General features: G+C 43.0%; 1 protein-coding gene across 1 annotated transcript; it reads left to right on the top strand.

The window, feature by feature from the left end:
• Positions 1 to 5,345: 5,345 nt before the first annotated feature.
• ACAT1 (acetyl-CoA acetyltransferase 1) lies at positions 5,346 to 21,069 on the top strand. Its single transcript, XM_082499351.1, has 12 exons — positions 5,346 to 5,443; positions 7,532 to 7,579; positions 9,529 to 9,646; positions 10,627 to 10,722; positions 12,023 to 12,123; positions 14,554 to 14,697; positions 16,564 to 16,714; positions 17,274 to 17,369; positions 18,040 to 18,153; positions 18,557 to 18,621; positions 19,240 to 19,397; positions 20,691 to 21,069. Exons 1-12 carry the CDS (start codon positions 5,390 to 5,392, stop codon positions 20,809 to 20,811), a joined length of 1,266 nt encoding a protein of 421 aa, XP_082355477.1. The 5' UTR covers positions 5,346 to 5,389; the 3' UTR covers positions 20,812 to 21,069.
• The last annotated feature ends 905 nt before the right edge of the window (positions 21,070 to 21,974 follow it).

The raw sequence follows: 21,974 nt of genomic DNA, 5'->3' as shown, positions 1-21,974 counted from the left end.
GAGGGAACAGTCGGGGACACATAGGCTGCTGCTTCTGTCTGCTGATCTGGGGCATGGCCAAAGCAAATCTTGGCTCCTGAGGTGAGGAAGAGCAGCACAGTGTGGTTGCTCTTAATTGTCTGAAAGACTGAAAACTGAAAAGTAGCGACTTTGAAATTACTTTATTATAGTTGTTCCAGGTGAGAAGAGATGCACTATGATTTACTTCCTGCACGCTTTTCCTGTTTTTAAGACCAGGTTCTAATGTTGTATATGGACAGTTCAGCATTTGCCATCTATTGCAGTCAGTGATTTTTTCCTAGTGAAGGCATGAAGGAAATTGCCACGCCTCCTGCGTTTTTTGTAGCAGGCAGTTGGAATTTAGCTCAAGCTTAGGTAATATGCAGGATTTATTGCACCAAACAAGTATGCTGGATGCCCCTCCTCACCCAGATGACATTTGGCCATTGCTTCTGAGGGAACGGAGGTGTGAAACGGAACTGCTGGCCAAGGTGTGTCACCCAGCACTACAGCCAGCCTTGGTGCCAGGGATTAGTGGGCTGCCAGCAACTTCTGACAAGGTTCCACACCAAATGGTATGCAGATTTCCGTGGAGCTGGGGAAGCTAGGGCTTCAGCTGGGACAGAAGAATTCAAACGGTGATGTGCCTGAGCTTTACAATAGCAGAAAGGCAGAACTATTTTCACAGAATCTTGCAACATCAGCACCAGGGCTACTTGATAAAAACCAGCAGAATATTGGTTTAAAATGCTAAAAGAGGACTTGTTTCCAGGGGATGCTGATCACAGGTAGCAGCAGGTTTAAAAAGGGTTGGACAAATTAATGGGTAACAGATCGTAAAGCCAAGCATATACCCTCTGACCTCACTAAACAGGGAAGGTGGATGCTGGGGAAGTCCAGAGAGAGCGCCCTGGCTCTTCTCAGCTTCAAACAGCAGCTGTATGGAGGTGCTACTCTCCTATGGTTCCTGTTGAATTCCTGAATTCTCCTAAATAGGAATTACCCTGAAAAATCTTAAAGCCCTCACAGAGGAAAAAGGCTGGGGGGGGGGGGGGGGGGGGGGAACAAACCAACCAATTGACTAGAGGTCTAGAGGTGGCAACAGATGCGAGGGGGGGGGGGGGGGGGGGGAGTGGGGGGGAGATGAATGAAGATCACTGGACCAGGACCAAAGATGTAAAATGTAGGAGAGTGCCCAGCATCTCCTGAAGGTGTCCAGGCAGCCCCTGGACACTGCCTCATGGGGAGGGACATGGATCCCACAGGCAAAAAGGTTTCTTCCTCCCCCTCCAGCTTGCTCCTGGTGGTGGTGCAAATGGCCCTTTGGCCAGGGCTAGGAGGTTGCTGGTGAGGGCATCCTGCCACTGCCATGGGGTCAGGAGGCTGTAAATGGGCAGATGTGAGGGACTGGTTTAGTGGTGGTGGTGGCAGTGTTAGGTTGATGGTTGGACTTGATGGACTGAAAGGTCCCTTCCAACCGAGACAAATCTGTGATTCTATGAAAATGCGCCCCAAACCAGTGGGAGAGGGCCTGCACCATCATGCGTCCCAGTGCGTGCATGAGGGAATGCTGGTTGTGGTGGGTTTTTGGTTTACCTGTTAAAGGAGTTCTTTCTGTGGGGTTTTTTTTTGATGTTGCATTAGAGGGTTTGTATCCTGAAATATATTTATTAACTCTGGGGAGGGGTTGTTTCTTTTTTCCTCACTTAGCTTCCTTATATACTGGAGTTCTTGCACAGCTCCAGACTAACTTTTAAACCAGTGTTATTTCAAGAGTATCTGGCATCGTATTGGAGACCTGAAGTTGCAGAACAATTAAATAATTTTATTATAGTGCTAAGTTGTATCTTGTAAATTCCCATAGAGTTAATACTTGTGTTGTTGAAAACTGGTAAATTACCCGATAACCATGGTTACACTTTTGGCCAGGGACATGATGCTCTGCATGTTACAACAGTCATGTTTCAGCAATGTCCTAACCAGAAGACCATCGTACATCAAGGAGTTAATGACCCACATGCCAGTTAACCTGAGAAGGTGCAGGTTATGTTACAGCACAGGCTATGCTGTGCCATGGCGAAGGTGCAGCTTGGCCTTCTGGCCTGTCCTGTGCTGCACCTTTCCCCTAGCCACAGAAAAGACTTGGCCAGCTAATTGTAATGAAGGAGCCTATCGGAGCCCCCTCCTGGCATTGGCAATTACACCACCTGCATGTTGACTATCTCAGAATCTCGGAATCAGGGAGTTTCAGAGTTGGAAGGGACCTCTAGAGATCATCTAGTCCAACTCCCCTGCCAAAGCAGGATTGCCTACAGCACATTACTCAGGACTGCATCCAGGTGGGTCTTGAAAATCTCCAGAGAAGGGGACTCCACAACCTCCCTGGGCAGCCTGTGCCAGTGCTCTGTCACCCTCACCGTAAAGAAGTTTTTCCATGTATTTGAACGGAACTTCCTGTGTTCTAAGTTGTGCCCATTGCCCCTCATCCTGTCACTGGGAACCATTAAAAAGAGCCTGGCTCCATCCTCCTTCAACCCACCCTTTAGATACTTGTAAGTATTAATAAGGTCTCCCCTCAGCCTTCTCTTCTCCAGGCTAAAGAGTCCCAGCTCTCTCAGCCTTTTCTCATAAGGGAGATGCTCCAGTCCCTTAATCATCTTAGTTGCCCTTCGCTGGACTCGCTCCAGCAGTTCCCTGTCCCTCTTGAACTGGGGAGCCCAAAACTGGACACAGTATTCCAGTTGCGGCCTCACCAGTGCAGAGTAGAGGGGGAGAATGACCTCCCTTGACCTACTGGCCACACTCTTCACTATGCAGCCCAGGATTCCATTGGCCTTTTTGGCAACAAGGGCACATTGCTGGGTCATGGATAATTTACTGTCTACTAGGACCCCCAGATCCTTCTCCTCAGAACTACTTCCCAGCAGGTCCGCCCCTAACCTATACTGGGGCTTTACGTTCTTCCCCAGGTGCAGGACCTTGCACTTGCTTTTGTTGAACCTCATTAGGTTCTTCTCTGCCCAGCTCTCCAGCCTGTCCAGGTCACGCTGGATGGCAGCACGGCCCTCTGGAGTGTCAGCCACCCCACCCAGTTTGGTATCATCAGCAAACTTGCTGAGGATACACTCTGTCCCCTCATCCAGGTCATTAATGAATATATTAAACAAAATTGGACCAAAATTGGACCCCCAGGGGTCCACCCCTGGGGGACACCACTGGTTACAGGCCTCCAACTAGACTCTGTGCCGCTGATCACAACCCTCTGAGTTCTGTCATGCAGCCAACTCTCAATCCACCTCACTGTCTTGTGTGAACATTCTTTTGTTTGACAGTAGGAATGATGACCAGAATAGTTTTCTTCTCCCAAGATCTACAGAAGCTCTAAAAACCAAAATGTTGGTGAACCCCTCCACAGACGGGATCTGCACAGCAGGCCGTGCCCCAGCTGGAGGTGTGCCTGATGCCGCTCAGCTGGGGGTTCCCAGCATCTGAGGGGAGGTAGGATTATCTGTATTGTCCTCTTTTTCTTTCTCATGTGAGCGCCAATAAAGGGCATTTTAATCAACATGTTTGGGGGTCCAAGTGCCTTTCTGGCTGGGATGATATAAATGCTTGTCCTGGTGCATTAGCAGGCTGTGCCCCAGAAAAAAAAAAAAGGCCTTATACTGCAGGGGTAAAGGTGAAGTAAAATAAGAGCTTTCCCTTTTTTGGTTCTATATGTTTTTGGCACTACTCATTTCTGAAAAACATCCTCATCCAACCAAGCTGGGTGTCTTTCCTATATGGTACATATGTAGTTTCAGGGTAAAATCTTCAGTTCTTCCTGAGTCAATATTTGTCAATTCCTGTGTTATCTCTGGTTTGTACCTGAAAACTTTGGCTCTAAATCAAAGGTCTAGGCTAGATTGGTCAAACTCAAAATATCAGCTACTGACAGTCAAGGAAGCATAAGAGTACAAATGCTTCCCCCATCTGTGCCAGGCGCAGTTAGCCTCTTACCACGTGTCTGGAGAATCTTTAGACATTTATGGAAAGCAAGAAGTATTTTACTTTGGAGAGCAGACAGACATGATGTGAAATGAATGAGACGTACAACAGAAAATGAACTGAAGCAATGTTGATGAATGTTAGTTTTACAACATAAAGAAAAAATAATAATTAAAAAAATCAGTCAGGATAGCAAGTGGATCGTAACAAGTTGTTGACACACTCTTGCTTTCCAGATGGTATTCTGAAAGGATGCCTCTTGGTATTTGTTCCAGTTCGTGGTCCTAAGTGAAGGGAAGGAAGGCTGCAAGTAAATGCCTTACCTGGCCTGTAGGCATCAACTCCAGGGAATGCAGCAGTCAGCCATGGGATATTGTAACAGACAGTATCTCCTTCCAGGATTAAAAAAGTGTCTGAGGAGAAGGTAAGTAAGACTGATCAGAAACAAATATGGAATTGCTTGTCCTAGACAGCGTGTAGCAGCACACTTCACAGAGAATGTCACCTGTTCTTTTAAGCCTGTTCTTTTGAGATATAAAGCTCAAGACCAGGAAGGACCAGGCTTTTCCTAGCCTAGCTCCACGCATGTGGACAGAGTGGAACAAAGCACTGCCAGACAGACAGCTGTAGAGATTTAATACTGGCCTTCACTTAGAAATCTAGAATCGGAGGTAGAGAACATGAGGGAGGGGAAGCAAAACGCAGGGAAGGCCGTGGAACCAGTATGGGCATCCTGAGAGCGAGCTGGGACTGAGCGGGTCCCAACCTTTCTGCAAAGGCAGCTGCCGGGATGGTTCTCGGTCAGGTCTGAATTCTGAGGTAACACTTCCACATACTTATGCCCAGAGCGAGATAGGAAGGAGTTTAAGGGGGAATCAGCTGCTGGCCTGTGTGAAAGCAGCATGCAGCTGCAGCACAAGGGCACTCCGAACTCAGAAACACCCCACGACCTGCCTCCACACAGACCTCGTACCTGCGCGGGTACGTTTCTGATACGGGTTCCACATGGGGATAAATTCCTGCGTCGCTTTATTTGGCTTATCTCACCTGTCAGGGCTGGGGGAGGGACTGGGCCGGGGTCCGGCAGCGCGCAGCCCTAGCGCCGCTTTCCCTTCCCGGGGGGGGACAGAGGAGACAACCCTGGGACCCCGTTCTCGCCCCGCAGGTACCTTCCACCCGCCCGCCCCCACCGCCTCAGGGGCCGCGCAGCCCCAACCACCGCCCCCTCCCGCCTCAGCCCCGCTGACGCTGCGGCCCGCCTTCCAGCCTAGCCAATGTCAGGGACGCGTTTGGCACCGCCCCTGGCCGCAGGGCCAATGGGAGCTGGGAGGGGACGGTCATCACCGTCTATAGGCCGAAGCGGGGGCGGCGGTGAAGGTGACGGGGGGCGGCCTGCGGAAGCATGGCGGCGACGGCGATGCTGGGCTGGCAGCGCCCGGCGGCGGAGCTGCTGCGGGTGAGGCGGGCGGCGCGCGGGGCGGGCACCACAGCCCTTCCCATCTCCCTCCCTGCGCAGCCCCGGTCCCGCCGCGGGGCCCGCGAAGGCCTGGCCAAGGTCACACCCGCCTCTGCGGCAGGGAAGGCGGCGTCCCCCTCACCTCATCCCTGAGGCGCGGCGGGAAGGAAGGAGGGAGGGAGGGAGGGAGCGGGTCTCGGGCCGGGTCCTGCGGCGGGGCCCTCGGCCGGGGGAGGGGGGCCGGTGTCGGCCGCGGCCTGCGGGGCCGGGGCGGCCGCAGAGCCGCCTGGTCGGTGAGGGGCGGCTCCCCCCGCGGCAGCCCCGGGCCGGGCACCGCGCTAAGCCCGGCGAGACCTTTAGCCGCGATCTTGAGAGCGGCTTTTTTCCACTGCCTCATCCCCGCCTGTGGGCGCGGGGAGCGCGGCCGGCCGGGGCCCTGGCCCGGCTCTTCAGCTCGTTCCTTCGTGATTCGGTGCCCTGCAGAGCCCCCACGTCCATCCGCTCCCCGCGTGGGCCGTGCGGAGGGGTGGCGGCTGTCAGAGGCTTTCTGTAGGCAGGGCCCGGAGAGGAGCCGGCGAGGCAAAGGCGCTGGGGGGGGGTCCTCAGGACGGCTGCGGGGTGAGATACTGAGCGCTCCTGCCCCAAAAGCCGCCCGGCGCGGTCGCACTGAGGCGCCGGTGGCTTTACCGGTGGGCGCTGTGGATCCTGTCGCGGGTACTGGGAGCCGCACTGGGGAGAAGGAGAAGGCGGCGGGTGAAGCATCGCTACCGCGCCGGATCCCATCCGTGCTGCCATGTGCAAAGCCAAAGGCTGTGTTTTACCAGCTGTAGAAGTGGTTTGTTTTGTTTTTATAAAAAAAAATAAATAAATCTGTAATTGGTGTAGAGCGTGAACACCACTAGCAGGTGCCAGTTACACAGTCTGGTTTGTCCAGTTTGCTACAAAGGTAAACTTCAGGTGTTGTCCAGTTAAGGGCACATTACTGTGCTAGGCTTTTTTTTTTTTTTGGCACTAACTCTTGAAAGCCCTGTTGGTAAAGCCCTGCAGGGACATAATTTGTTTTCAGGGAGAAGTTTAATTTAAAACTTTCTGCTGGCAATTACAACCTGAGCTGGGGGAAAAAAAATAAATTGAAAAACACTAGGAAAAAAATTTGTCTTTTGTTAGTTGAAAGTTGTCAAACGAAGAGAGAAACAGACTAAGTTTTCATATTGTGGACACAGCACCAGAAGGCGTTCTTTGATTTATAAAACCAATGGTGGTTTTGTGGTGTCCTTAGGTAATTATTTTTAATTAGTATTTATTTAGCTGTCACTCAGTAATGACCAGAAGTATCCAGTGTGCTGAAATGTTGTCTAAGGAAAAAGCTAAGAAAGTGGCTTAAACCACTAATTAAAAGATCATTTCATAATATATGAAACAATACCTATAGACATATTTTTGTATCTTTACACTGCTTAATTAGATGAAGCTAGTAGTTGGTGAATTAGACTGCTGAGGTGACACTTTTTTCATAGAATCATAGGGTTGGAAGGGACCTCTGGAGATCATCCAGTCCAACCCCCCTGCCAGAGCGGGGGGAGGTTTCTTGATTATGTTTTATTGCCATATTTTGTTGTAGTATTCTGAATTCATTATCCTCATTTTTGTTCATGAAATGCCAATGAAATGAGGCTGTGGACACAAACTGCCACTGTTTAAAAAGCAGTGAAATTAACAATAGGAGTGAATAAACCGAAGTCCAGAGAAGCAGACAGAGGGACTAGACTTTTTCAAGATAGCACCACTCAGTCCCTGGTTTAGAGGTATGTTGTATGTGTATGTAACAGACTTACCAAAATGAATTGGTTTTTGTTTTTAAAGGATTATCTGTTTATTTTTCAGGAAATATTTTATCACATACGTTATGGTGAGACTGTGCACTAGACAACACTTTTTTTAAAGGCATGTTATGATCTTTAATACTTTTTCCAGTGTTTCTTAGGTATTATTTTTTTAAATAATGACGTCTGTCAAAATGGTACATTGCTGTAATGTCATGGCATTGGCTTTCTTTGTATGAAATTCTAAGGACTTTCTTATTTTCAGGCTTTGAAATATACAAGCCGTGGCTATGCATCACAGCGTACTTTAAATGTAAGTATAAAGCACCATCTGACTGCAATAAATCACTGTTTTAAATTGTTTCTTAATCACTGAACTTTTTTAAAAGGTTATCACAAAAAAATCTGCATTGGAGAACATGGGACTTGTGCCCAAGTCACACCTGACTGCAAAATCTGGAATAAAAGTCAAATTTCATTTTTATTTTGCTTTGCTAATTGTTAGGTAGTGTGGGACAAAACTGGTTAAAAGGTTCGTCAGCTGACTTAAGCTTAATGCAACTGTCTACCTGTTACTGGAAAACACAGCTGATGCCAACTAGTCCTTTTGAGGTTATTTGTATGTTATCCTGCAACTTGCTGTTACAAAATAAAAGATGAGGACAAGTATGTTACTATCACTGAAGTCAATCACCCTGAAGAAGGGGTTACAGAAACAGACCTTCTTAGCTTTAAACAGGTATAATTTGTCTTTTGTTTTGTTTACATTTTTTTCTAGTGTTTTCTTTCTTTGCTTGTCTCTTTAAATAAAGAACTTATTGTGAGACCTCCATAAAGCTTTGTGTCTAACTTCCACTGAAACCAGCACAGTTGGAGGTATTCATTGCTTCTTCTCAGAAGCTGTCCGGGGCAGCCAGAGGTCTGAAATGTGTATCTTTTTGGTGTCAGGTCCTCATGCTACTCTCCCAGGGTTAGCAGATAGACATGTTGATGTAGCACTAAAACTAAGAGGCAAAAATAAGAGTAAATCAGTTTTAAAGGGCTACTAGGTATAGAGCTGAATGTCATATCATGTCTTAAACTACTGCTTACACATTACACTGGGACCTGGGCTTTTGAATACCTCCAAAGATGGAGACTCCACAACCTCTCTGGAAAGCTGTGCCAGTGTTCAGTCACACTCACCGCAAAAAAGTGTTTCCTGATATTTGGAGGGAACTTCCTGTGTGTCAGTTTGTGCCTGTTGCCTCTGGTCCTGTCACTGGGTACCACTGAAAAGAGCCTGGCTCCGTCCCCTTTGCACCCTCCCTTCAGGTATTGATATATGTGGATGAGGTGCCCCCGACCCTTCTCTTCTCCAGGCTGAACAGTCCCAACTCTCTCAGCCTTTTCTGGTATGTCAGGTGCTCCAGTCCCTTAATCATCTTTGTGACCCTTTGTTAGATTCTCTCCAGTATGTCCACGTCTCTCTTGTACTGGGGAGCCCAGAACTGGACGCAGCACTCCAGGTGTGGCTTCACCAGAGCTGAGTAGAGGGGAAGGATCACCCCCCTTCATCAGCTGGCAATACTTTACCTAATGCAGCCCAGGATGCCATCAGTCTTCTTTGCTGCAAGGGCCCATTGCTAGCTCATGTTCAATGTGTTGTCCACCAGGACCACCAGGTCCTTTTCTGCCAAGCTGCTTTCCAGCTGGGCAGTTACCAGCATGCACTGGTGCCTGGCATTGTGCAGGACTTTGCACTGCTCCTTGATGAACTTCATGAGGTTCCTGTCAGCCCATTTCTCCAGCCTGCTGAGGTCCCTCTGGGTGGCAGCACAACCCTCTGGTGTATCAGCCACTCCTCCTGGTTTGGTGTCACCAGCAAACCTGCTGAGGGTACACTGCCCCATCGTCCAGATCATTAATGAAGATGTTAAACAGGACTGGACCCATGGGAAGCACTGCTAGTTACTGGCCTCCCACCAGATTTCCTAAAGAGCCTGTATTGCTGCATGGTAGCACTCCAGCTGTGGGAGCCATCCCACCATGGCTCCATCATCCCAAGATTGTAGTTTTGCAGCTGCACAGTGATCTCCTTATGTTTATTCCCCATGCTGCATGTGTTAATAATGATTATTTTAGTGCTCTGAAACACTTGCAGGATAAAAGGGAAGCTGTGACATGAATGAAAAAGTAAAAGTGGATAAATTTTAAAAAACACTGGTATATGTGTGCATATATGAAAGAGGGTGTGACTTTTACTCATGATTCTCCTCTTAGGAGGTGGTGATAGCAAGCGCTGTAAGGACACCGATTGGATCTTTCCAAGGATCTCTTTCATCATTGCCAGCCACTAAACTCGGTTCCATTGCAATTAAGGGAGCAATTGACAAAGCAGGTATGTGTAAATAATATTTTTTCTGTGACAAAGAAAGCCTCAATTGGCTCAGAACAGCATCAGTCTGTGTCTTTTTTTTTTTAAGTTGCTTGGTAAACAAAAGGTTCTGGGTTGTTTTTTTTTTTTTTTTTTCTCCTGTGGCACTCTTTGACGTCTTTGTCCACAAATGGTATTTATTTAAAGTTGATTTTTGGGCTTTGTTTCAATCTAAGTTAAGAGAAGTGCTGCTTCTAGGAGCAGATTATTACTTAGGGATATCTGTGGTAATCCAAATCCCACTGAACATGCTTGTTGTTTGTCTGGGGTGGGGTTTTACAACACATCTAAGCTGATGCAAAGGCTACTTGCTGCTGAAACCAGTGACCCTTCCTTTCCCTGCCTGTTTTTTACATGGGCACTTGTGCTGGTAGGATACCCTTGTGAATCTATTCATAGATTCAAATCAGAAAAAAATTCTCCTTGGGGGGAGAGGAGGGTTAATTTTCTCCAAATTTGGCTTCTTGAAAGAGCATGAGAACTTGAACACCAGGGCTGTTGCAAGAGGTGCAGTAGGAGAGCAGTCCTCTCATGTCTGGTGGCAGCTAGCTGTGGCCTTGGCTCTCCCCTGTTAAACAAAAACAAAACTGTCTCTTTGGACATAATTGTGGCAGGTAGAAAGTTTTGTGCGTTTAACCATCCATGGAAATTGAGCTGCTCAGGTGGCTAGTGAGACTTGGAAATGTTTTGCTTTAGTTAGCTAACTGTAGCTTGTTTTGCAGAGTAACAAGGGAATTCTGTGCTGTGGAGTCACTAGTTCATCCTGAGATGATGGAGTGGAGATCTGGGATGTGCTCAGCAGGGTCCTGTGTGCTGCTTTTAGCACCCAGGTTGGACATGGCACATTTCATCAGGCTTTGATAGAAAAATTCTATGGGAAGGTTCTTAAAGGGGTTACATCTTCCGTGCAAAGAATCCTGAATCGAAACAATTTTGTTTTATAGGTATCCCTGCAGAAGAAGTGAAAGAAGCATATATGGGTAATGTGTTGCAGGCCGGGCAAGGACAAGCTCCAGCAAGACAAGCAGTGTTGGGTGCAGGTATTCATTCTCTTGATTCTGGGGTTAAAGCTTTTCTATCTCTATGTAGAGAGTATAGATTATTGAGCTATGAGTTAAAGCGGAATGGTGCCCAGCCTTTTGTCAAGACAGTCTTTGTATGCCTTTTTCCCTGGGGCAGGTGAAGGGTGTTTGTTGGACTCATGCCTAATTGTGCCTGCTCAGGAATCAATTTTCATGTGCTCAATGGATGTTGCAGAACCTGGAGAAGATGATATTGGAGACCAGGCTGCTACTTCCAGAGCACTTTACGCTAATGATGGATGCTGTTCTTTGAATCTCTCATGAAACACTTTTTTCTTCATGGTTTCATTACTCTTAAGCCATATTGAATAAGGGGTCAGTGAATTTCCTTGAACTGCAGATATGTTATTACGCTCATCTTCCTGTGGAGTGTGGAGCTGTCACTGGAAGCGTTCACTCTGTCTATAACGTCAGCTGCAGCACAAAGGTTATTGGAGTGCAGGAATTATTTTATTCTCCCTTTTGCTGTAGGGATGGGATTCCATACCTTAGCATGATGCTAGGAATGTCTATGGGACAGGGAAGAACTGGATACTTTTTTGGCTCTGCCCCTGTACTTTTTTGAAAGAGAAGGACCTGCTTCCATGTGAGGCAAAGGGATGAATACGGCTCTTTTCTTTCCCCTGGCTAGTTTCCCCATCTCAGTGCTGTTATGGAGGTGATGTGCTGGGAGCTGAGCCATAACGCTCAAGAGCAAGCCTAGGGTAGAGGCAGTGATGCAATGGTCTGGAGCCAAGCTGCGCACAGCAGAGCCCAAAGCTATTGTAGTGAGCACTCAGTAACAATAACAACTCAATAACAACTGTGTGGATGACACTGACATCTTGCACTTTTGATCTTGTTGAGTATTGCATTTGTTTATAGAGTCCCTATATTTCTGGGGTCTGTCTTGTTGCCAGTTGCTAAATTCTACAGCTTGTTGATGCCTTTTCAGTCTTGAATACTTCTTAGAGGCAGGGATCGGGGTGCCAGGAGGAGGAATAGCTCTGGAGTCCCTTCCCTGATCTTCTGTCTCTCTGATTCTTCACTTGCTTGCTCTCTTATGACGAGTCTGTTGTTGGAAGGGGAGAAACAACAGGAGTCTCCAAGAAGGATGGCAGTTAGGGGAGAGGGTAGATCGATTGCCCTGGCGGTCTAAGTAGTGCAAGCCGAACACCCTGGGCTTACATAAAAATTGGTCACATGAAATATTGCTGAAACACCAATAAAGTCTTAGTCTACCCTTTGCATAAGAGTTGTTTGTACTTCTTTGACTCAGGTCTACCAATCTCCACTCCTACTACAACTGTCAATAAAGTCTGTGCTTCAGGAATGAAATCGATCATGATGGCAGCACAAAGCCTGATGTGTGGGAGTCAGGTATGTGAATTGTAGTGCTGTTTTATGGAAAAAAACCCACACAACTAATGTGGATCACAATATCACAGTATCACAGTATGCTAGGGATTGGAAGGGACCTCAAAAGATCATCTAGTCCAATCCCCCAAAGTAGTAGGATCCTGTCCTACTGATGATTGTGCTCTTTGATTTGGGACTGTGTTTTGGCTTGGGGTAATAAAGCTAATTAGTGAGGTTTTGTTTTGCTTATGCACTTGTAATCTTATAGTAACTTAAATGTGTGTTTTGGTTTAAAACAGGGAATTTTCAAGCTTTCTGGTTTGAAGAAATTTTTACAGATTTAGTTTTTGCTGAAACACATTTAATCTTGACTTCCAAAGGCTTTGAACACTTAAATGAATTAAATATACATATTAAAGCAATGGTGTTTCCAAGTACATTGAAGATCTTTCAGGCTTTTTTTATTGTTTTAGAAGGAGCGTAATCTATTGGTGTGAATAGGTGTTTTCATTGAAGAGTTTGATGGAGGGGAATTGCTCATCTCTGCCAGCTGTGTTCTAAGATTCTCTATACAGTGGGGAAAATAGTATCACTTCATGGGAGGATGGAAGAATACACCATCTTCAGCAAGCCCTTAAATGCTGTGCAGCAAAGAATATGGGAGAAGCGTGAATGTAAAAAAGACATTTCAATTTTGTTTTTAATTCCATACTCAAAGCATTTTGGCAACGTCTCCCCTTCTCTGAAGTGAAAGTATGGACAGTTCAATGTATATTTTTGGTTTACAAAGTAAGTGGCTCATAAGTGAGAAATGTACTTACTATTCTCTCTTTTTTTTTTTTTTTTTATTAGGACAAAAGTGAAATGTTTAAGTTTTATTGTCCCTTCTGTGAAAATAACAGTATAGCTGAGTTAAGCAACTGCTTATTGCTTTGGCCTTGCTCTGCAGAGCAGCACTTTGTCCAGAGCCTACTGAAGTCAGTGGAAGTTTTGTCACTGGACTTTGAACCAGGCCCAGCATGTCTGTGTGAACAGCTACATTTGGATTTAGTAATTTACACCCAGTGACTTTGTGAGAGCAGTTGGGCGTTTGGTTGGTTTGACTGATGCAGGCTAGCAGCTCTGAAGAGAACTGGAGTTTTCAGTTGAGAGAATCATACATGCTGTGCTGCCAGTGTCAGCAAAAGCAGAGACTCAGCCAGTTGTTAGTCTCTTAGAGCTATAAATTACAGGGGTTTTTTGGTATTTGTTTGTTTTTTCCTGGCTGCAGACTGTGAGGTATCTGTGGTATGAAAGTCAGTGATGGTTCCCAGTGGCTTGAGTCAGTGTACATCATCATATAAACAATTGTATCAACACTGTCTCCAAGTCTTTCACTTTATGGAAGTGAAATGCCAGGGACTCTTGTTCCTCTGGTCTATTGCTGCTTCTGTATCTCAGCTGCTTTTCTGATTTATCTGCCTTTCCAGTTTGTCTCCAGCCTTCTTTCTTTTCTTTATTACCTCATGTTCCTGGATCTAGTTTATAATCTGTTCTGAACGAAACCATTGTTTCTCTGTGTCTTAAAGAAACCAAAAAAGCTTTTATCTGTTTCTTCTTGCTATTTTGATGTAAAATCTTTTTGAATTTATATTAACAGCACTATTGAACATGGAAAGACTCGCACTGCTGTGTGCGTATTTTTCTTACATTTATCCATATTTCAGGTATGCCATTAAACACAGCTGTGTCTATTCTTCACATCCTGAGATCCTAGGGATTTGGGGGGTATAGCCTGATGAACAGTAGCTATACTTACGGTCCTTATAGCTTTGCTGCTTCTAGGTTTTCTGTTTGTTTGCTTTGTCTCAGCTTGACAAGTATACTCATTTACAAATGCCCATAATGATTCAGCTTAATTCAAATTCAGTAATCATTAGTTATCATCTCTTCTTTTGCTGGCCTTTTCAGATGATAAAACCATATTTTAAGCCATCTCTCTTTACATAGTAAGATGAAACAATATTGTGTAAAACTGCAAGTACTTGTAAATCTCTGTTTCTTTTTACTGATCTCTTAGATTCTGACTGTTGCTTGTTCCATAGGGATATGGAGGTGTGAATAAAGAACAAAAATGAGAAATTTACAGAAAAAAGAAGCTGTTTAAAGTAAAATTTATAATTTGATCTTGGAAACTTTTGAAGTAAAAGTACAAGGAACTGACATGGCTCTGGCAACTTTCTAAAACTGCATACAAGATGAAAGTCCAGTTGTTCTGTCAGGGTGGATTAACTGTCTTCAGCTGTTGTTCCTGCTGTTTGCTTTTTAAATGCATAAAGATATTTTTTTCCTTTTTCTCTAAGACGCCTCAGAAATATAAAGCATGCTTAAACTTTTGCTAATATTTGTTCCTACAAGAAGTCATAGAGAACACTGTGTTATTAATGGTTTTAACCTGTTTCCTTTGAGCAGGATGTGATGGTTGCTGGTGGAATGGAGAGCATGTCTAATGTTCCCTATACAATGAGCAGAGGATCAACGCCTTATGGAGGGGTAAAGCTGGAAGACCTGATAGTAAAAGATGGGCTGACAGATGCTTATAACCATATCCATATGGTAAATATTCCTCCACAGCACTAAAGTATCAACCATGAACCTGATGCAGCTTTGAAGAGCTTGCTTACAATTATTATGAAACTGCTTCATCTAGCAAACCTAGAAATGAGGTTTTCCTCATTAGGTTTTCCTCCTAACATTAATGGAGGAGGAGAAAGTCTTCCACTTCCAGGCTTCCTGTAGTAACTGCGATGGAGGGGCTAGACAGAAGACAGAAACAGAATAGCAAATTGTGTGTTAATATTTATCTGTCTCTGAAGTCTGAACAACCTAGAGCAGGGATTTAAAAAAAAAAAAATAATAAAAATTCTGCTACTGGTAGGTGGCTGTTGCTCTGTCTGTGGGAGAGAGCGATCAAGTTACTTAGTGTTTTTGAGGGTACCTACTCTGTAGGGTTCGGCAGGCTCTCATGTTTATTTTCCATTCCCCAATGTACATATCTCATATCTTTTGTTGGAAGGCTTGAGTCAGCTGATATGCTTACTTATCAGCATGGTAACTTAAATTGGACAGACAACTGCAAACTTAGGATGGGTTTGGAAAACAACTGATATGAAGATAATGAAGAACAAGCATCAGGGAAGAACAGTTTGAAAAGAGAATGAGTACTTTTCTGTTTATGAGTATTTCTGACCTTTGCCTATGGTAGTTCACAATTATTGATTGATTAGTTAGTGTTCTTGCTGCTGTATGGGAAAACATGTCATGAAGAATATTCTACTGTGATCCATATATTTGTTACAGACGTCACTGCTTCTGTGTGTGATTTATTCTTTCTGCAGTATAGCACACTCTGCTTAGGCTATTGGTTGAAATCCACTCCCATATTTCAGCTAAAACAGATTTTGATTGTGTGGATTTTTATAGGAATGTAAATAGTGGCTTTGCTAGTTCCTGTTTGTGGGGGAAACCTCTAGGAGTTGGTTATATACACAAAGTTTTAATAGATTGGGACAATATTTCAGAACCTTTTGTCTTCACTATAGCAACTGTAGGTTGCTTGGAAAACTTTAACAGTCTGTGTGAGAATATACAGGAAGGCCCATCCGATGGCTTTAGGAACTTACTCGTCTGTGTTTTGGCAATAGACTAAGTTGCTGGTGCCATAAAGACTTTACATTCTTTAACTGCATAGAAGTGAACTTGCTTGTTTGAAGAACTGGAGGAACACAGTACTAAAGAGTTTTGTGTTGATTCATTGAGCTTTCTACAGGAATGAGAGGTGGAACAAAACCTGTTCAGGAACAAATCTTTCAGATTGACTAAATCAGTATTTTTTTTTCTTTTTAATTTTGTCACCATGTATTTAGGCAGTGTTGGTAATGAATTATGATTGACCTATATATAAAATTATTTTATTATTTCATTCCGGTTATTAGCTGAAAGGTATACATACTTTTATTTGTACAGTTTGTACCAGATCCCGAAGGCTGTTAGCCCTGTGTGTTGACCTGTTCTTTTTTGGAATAGCAAGCTAATAATGGAATGAAAAGCGTACTAAGATGATGTGAACATACTGCTCTGTGGTTCAACAACGATCTTCAGTCCCTGAAGACGTCAGCCCTGAGCACTTTAAAACTTACTTTTGCATGCAGTTTTTTAACTTAAAAAAAAAAAACAAAAAAACCCTTGTAAGGAAAGTTCCTTCATGACGTTAATAACCCGGATCCCGAAAACGTTTGCTAAATCTGGAGTTCGTATTCCAAAACCAGAACTTACTGTTTGATCATGACTATGTAAATTAGAAATGGACACCAAATTTTAGTCACATTTAATTCTGGAAATCTGCTGGTTGAGTTTTTTCAGTTACATTTCTACTTCACATCTCCAGAAACACCAAACCTAACATGCCTGGTTTTCTCCAAGGGCAACTGTGCTGAGAATACTGCAAAGAAGTTTACTATTTCACGAGAGGAACAAGACACTTACGCCATAGGCTCTTACACTAAGAGCAAAACAGCCTGGGATGCAGGAGTATTGAAAAACGAAATAGTTCCTGTCACTATTTCAAAAAAAGGTATTATGGAAAGGTGTGATAAAATGAATTGTGATTCTCATTGAAAGCTGCAACATTGTCTGCATTCAGTGCAAACTGTGTTTTTTAAACACTAATTTTAGGTTAGCTAAGAATTTTCTGTTCTGCAGACTTTCTGGTGAACAGCAGTCAGTGACCTGTGACCTGGTTTTCTTTTTTAATTTTTCTTTTAACATTACATACCATATCTTCTTCCTTTAATGTAAGTGGAAGACTAGCTATTGAATTTAGCTAGTATAGCTTGAGGACATCTGTGTTTTAATTTCTCTATTAATTACCTTAAAGGTACGTTCTTTGTCCCTTTCATTCAGCCACCAGGAAGTATAAATGGATTTCCTGTGAATAAATTGGATTAATGAATAATTTTTTTTTTTTTTTCAGTTTTTGGAAGCACATTTCTTGACATGCATTTTACATGTGTTTACATTTTTTTTTACCGAAATAAGTTGTTTAAATAAGGTGGCATTTAATCGGAGTACTGTGTTAGAAGGTCTTAAGAATGGACTGTTCTGTCATATACTAAACCAAATCTGAATTTCAGGAAAGCCAGATATAGAAGTGAAAGAAGATGAAGAATACAAACGTGTTGATTTTAGTAAAGTTCCAAAGCTGAAAGCTGTTTTCCAAAAAGAAAATGGTAAATACTCTTCTATTAACTGCTTAATTTTCTACCAAGTGGAAGGATACTTTGTTGTAGTGAGGGGTACTGTTGGCAAGAGCTGGATTCTCCAACAGGGGTCTATTAACTTTTAATTGTCTGCTAAGATAAAGAAACATGCTTCACAACAGCATGAACTGGCTTGAGTTAAAAGATGGTCCAAGAACCTTAAACCGGTGAAACCCTCTGGTTTGGGCATTTACTTTAAAAAGAATGAAACAAATTGGTTTTAATTTAGCTATTGCCTTGGTCTCTGCCCAGTAGAAGCTCTTGTTTCAGTGGGAGCTGGAGCGCCCTTACATAGTTCCCTCTTACTTCCCTGAATCTGTACTTGATAAATCCTTCTGGCTAACTCAGTTGCCACTTATTCACAACCCTTTTTGAGCTGGGATTCTGTGTTACTGCCAGCAATGCAGCTGATGGGGAAGGCATGATAAGATAAAGATACGAATACGTGTGATTATACTTGTTTAATCACACTGATTTCATAAAACCAACTTATTTTTAGTTAACTCAGTGCAACAGATATCACCATATGTTTAAGACCTTACGTCCAAGGGCCTAAGGTAAAAAAAAAAATCATTAATGGGATATACCTGAGCTAGATCACACTTTCCTCTCTGTTTAAACAATGTTTTACCTTTTGTAGGAACAGTCACAGCTGCAAATGCCAGTACGCTGAACGATGGAGCAGCGGCTGTGGTGCTGATGACTACAGAGGCAGCCAAGAGACTGAAAGTCAAACCACTGGCACGGATAGTAGGTAAGATTTTTCTTTCCTTATCTTTCAGTACAGTCCTGGAGAATACTCCCTCAGTATGCTCTCAGATTGGGAGTCCTGTTTGGCCGGTTATCTGACATTCATGGGACAGAAAAGGTGAGCCCTTAGGCATTATGGCTGCATCTTCTCAAGACAGTCCATGAAATGTCAAGTGTGGTACCAGCAGGCTTTTGATCATAAGCAGAGTTTTCTATATGGAATAATATTAAAAATCTGAAAATGTTGTTATGTGACTCACTTAAGGCACTAAACTTTAGATGTATCATCTATTTCACAGACCATTCTGTTCAGAATTTTTCTATCTTGGCTGGGTTTGCTGCTTGCACAAATAAAAATCCCATATGGTAAAAAATAAAGGTCTTTAAAAAGCTTTTGTGATTTTTAGCTTTTGCAGATGCTGCTGTTGATCCCATTGACTTCCCAATTGCCCCTGCACATGCTGTTCCCAAGGTAGGAGTAAAACTGACTGTTTTTTGAAAACCAACAAACTTCCCTAGCGCTGGATCATTGGTTCATCCCTCAGTGAATCTTTCTGTAATTAGGATCAAAATTATAATTGTGTCATAAAAACAAAGAACACATTTTTCAGACGATCAGGGCTAGAATGCAGATTTTCAGAGTAGCAAATTTCTCACACCTATTTTGAAAAAGAGTATTTACACTGGTTTCAACAACTTCTGAAGCTTTGCATCTAGTATGGATAAAAGGCAAAATAAATGTGTTTATACAAGCATAGACTAGTTCAAAAAACAACTGAAGACAAGTGCATGGCGCAAGGCAATACTCCATCAGTTTAAATGTACATACTGCAGCACCCGTCTTAGTGTAAGTGTGATGAAAACGTATTTTGGATAGGGTACTCTCCACTTCTTTTGTGAAAACTCAGGTTTCTGCTTCAGTACCTCCGTTTTGCCTTTTCCCCATTTGGCAAAGAGTTTCCGAAACGTGAACATGAATCAGACTATGGGCAGCCTGAGTCACCCACTTCAAAATAGACCTAATGATTTCTGTAATTAGCTTCCTCATTTTTTTTTTCAGAATAGTGGTTATTTTTATTATTATTTCTAGATTCTAAGTCAGACAGGCCTGAAAAAAGAAGATATTGCAATGTGGGAAATTAATGAAGCGTTCAGTGTTGTGGTGCTGGCCAATATTAAAATGCTGGGTATCGATCCACAAAAAGTAAACATTAATGGAGGTGCCGTCTCTCTTGGACATCCCATTGGGTAAGTAAAATAAGCACTGGGTTTTGTTCCATACAGAGGCATTGTTTTCTAGACACACTGCTGAAACATTTTCCTTTCTTCTCAAACTTAATGCAAGTAGGAAGGGTAATAGAAATTTGCTGTCAAGTACATAGTGACTTAATTCAGGCTTTAAATTACAGGGTACCTTGAAAAGAGCACAATCCCATTTTTCTCTTCACAATTAGTTATCACCTACTTCTATAAAGAGCTTGCCGGTCACCATAGCTATATGGATTTATGAAGTGTTAAAACCAAATCACTATTAATATGACAGAATAAAGAATAATAATTAATCAAGTAGTTAAGTTAATAAAATTTACAGATAAACTTAGGAAAGTAGCAAAGGATATGGTAGAGGGGCTTTCATTTTTCTTACATGAGCAAAGTGAAATTCCAGGACTTGTCAAAGCATTTTTGGCCATGAATCCAAATCTCCAAGCTCCTAATACAGCAGACAGGGACAGTCTGGGGGATGTCGGAGGGTCTTTTGTTTGAAGTTCTGTCATCGGGTGAGAGGAGTAACTTACTCATGACTTAAGGATATCCCATTAATCCTCCCTAAGGGTGATCGTGCTGCAGTGTCCAGGTCTATGAGGAAAAACCCATTTCAAAACCTCTAAGTAAATATAGATGTGAAGTAACCATGTTGTATGTCAGGAACAAGTAGGAGTACTTCGTGGTTCATAAAAAGCTCTAAACAAGGCATAATCCCACAAGACAGGCTGACTTCTCCTTCGCAGTATCAGCTTCTTCTGATAAGGGAATCTGTGTTTTTCTTTTTTTTTTCGTCTTAACAGTTAATTTTGACAACCTAATGACAGAATTTAAATGTCTGGCTTAGATGGCTCAAAGTAGTGCATCGGGCAGTATATCAAGTTGTAAGCAAATATGAAACTGTTTTAAATTAATCATTACTATTGATTTGGTTTTTGTGGTAGATTTGTTACCTTCTTTGAAAGAGCTTTGCTACATGTAGAGGTACTTCGTAATATACAGACTGACTTAGAAGTGATTTCCTTTTCCAGAAGAAGTTTTAGATAAACATAGGTATTTTTTTTGTGTAAGAATCTTTCTTTTTGTTAAGTACTGTAGCTAGAGAAAAATAACCTGTATTGCATCTAAATGTAGATGAAAGGGTTGGTTTGATCTTTTTGTTGGTGTGTTTTTTTTCCCTCCAGTGAATCAGTGCTATATTGTATACACTATCCTGTGTGGGTCTAATTAAGAATTACCTTTAAACTAAGCTATATACATTTTTTTTCTCTTTTTCAGAATGTCGGGAGCAAGAATTGTTGTTCACATGGCCCATGCGCTGAAACAAGGACAATATGGTCTTGCAGGAATTTGCAATGGAGGAGGAGGTGCTTCTGCAATATTGATAGAGAAATTGTAGGCCCAAGTAGCGTTGGAAACAAAGCCTTAAACACTCTCTGATCAAAACACTGAGTGGTACCTGTTACATCTTATTTATCCATAAGTGAATGAATTCCTTAACTGCTACTCTAAAATTTCTTAAAACATCATTGATTATTGATACATACAACTGGGCTTTTATTACTTTGAGTCAGTGCAAGTTTTTATACAGTACAAATAAAAAATGTCAAATTATGATAAAAAGTGTTGAGACCTGACAATAAAGAATGTTTGTTAACTGGGACTCTGTCACCAACATATGTTTTCTCAAGTGCCACTGCAAATGAATTCTCTTAGTAAGTCACATAGCACTGCTACTAGAAGCAGCTAGTTTCTTACAGTTTTGTTGCTTAATTTTCCTATGTGACTTTCATGGAAAAAATAACTTTACTCAAAGGTTGGTTTTCTGCTGTTGTGCACCTTGAAGCCAGGTCAAATGCAAAGGAGGAGCCCTGGCTTGGGGCGTAGTAGCAAAGCAAACTGGAATTGATGTAGTGTAACTTATGCACACAAGTACTAATATGGCCTCAAAATGCTGCTGCTCCTTTTTTGTTCACCTCTGTGATGTACAGTTTTGTCAACGGGCTTTTAAGTAGAGGCAGATGAGCTGCCCAGTATGTGGCTGCACTCCTGAATCCCCTGGCATACTGGGTTAAGCATTCCTATGGGGAGATAGGAGAATACTTCCCTGGAATGAATCTTGTTCAAGACTTCAGTGAGAAATTTCTGCAGTTTCTTTGGCAGGCTTTTTGCCAGGGGTAAAACCTGGCTATTTCACCAGTATAAAGCGTATTCCCACCTCAGCCTTTTCACAAGGGATAAACAAACACTTTCAAGTTTGTCAGCTGGGATTTAGGAAAAACGGCTTTTCTAATTTTGACATTAACGTCTACAGGAAGTCATCTTTACCCACTGATTGTCTTTACACTTTCCCCCATAAAGCAGGGGGAATACGTACTTTGGCTGGGATCTGTTCCTTCTGGGAAGGAATGTACTTGCAGAAGTAGCAAATGACCCTGGGGTTTAAATGCTATATACGAAGAAAATTAACCTTCGTTCATGGTCTGACACCTGTTCTTCTAGAAATTATTTGCCGTGTGACAGCAGACGCTTCTTCCTTTGAAAGTGTTAAGTGAACTGGTA

The sequence above is a fragment of the Vanellus vanellus genome, assembly GCF_965231255.1.
Source record: "Vanellus vanellus genome assembly, chromosome: 1".
Taxonomy (NCBI): Eukaryota; Metazoa; Chordata; class Aves; order Charadriiformes; family Charadriidae; genus Vanellus; species Vanellus vanellus.
The sequence above is the reverse complement of the archived record's forward strand: the minus strand, read 5'-3'. Positions and strand labels throughout refer to the sequence as shown.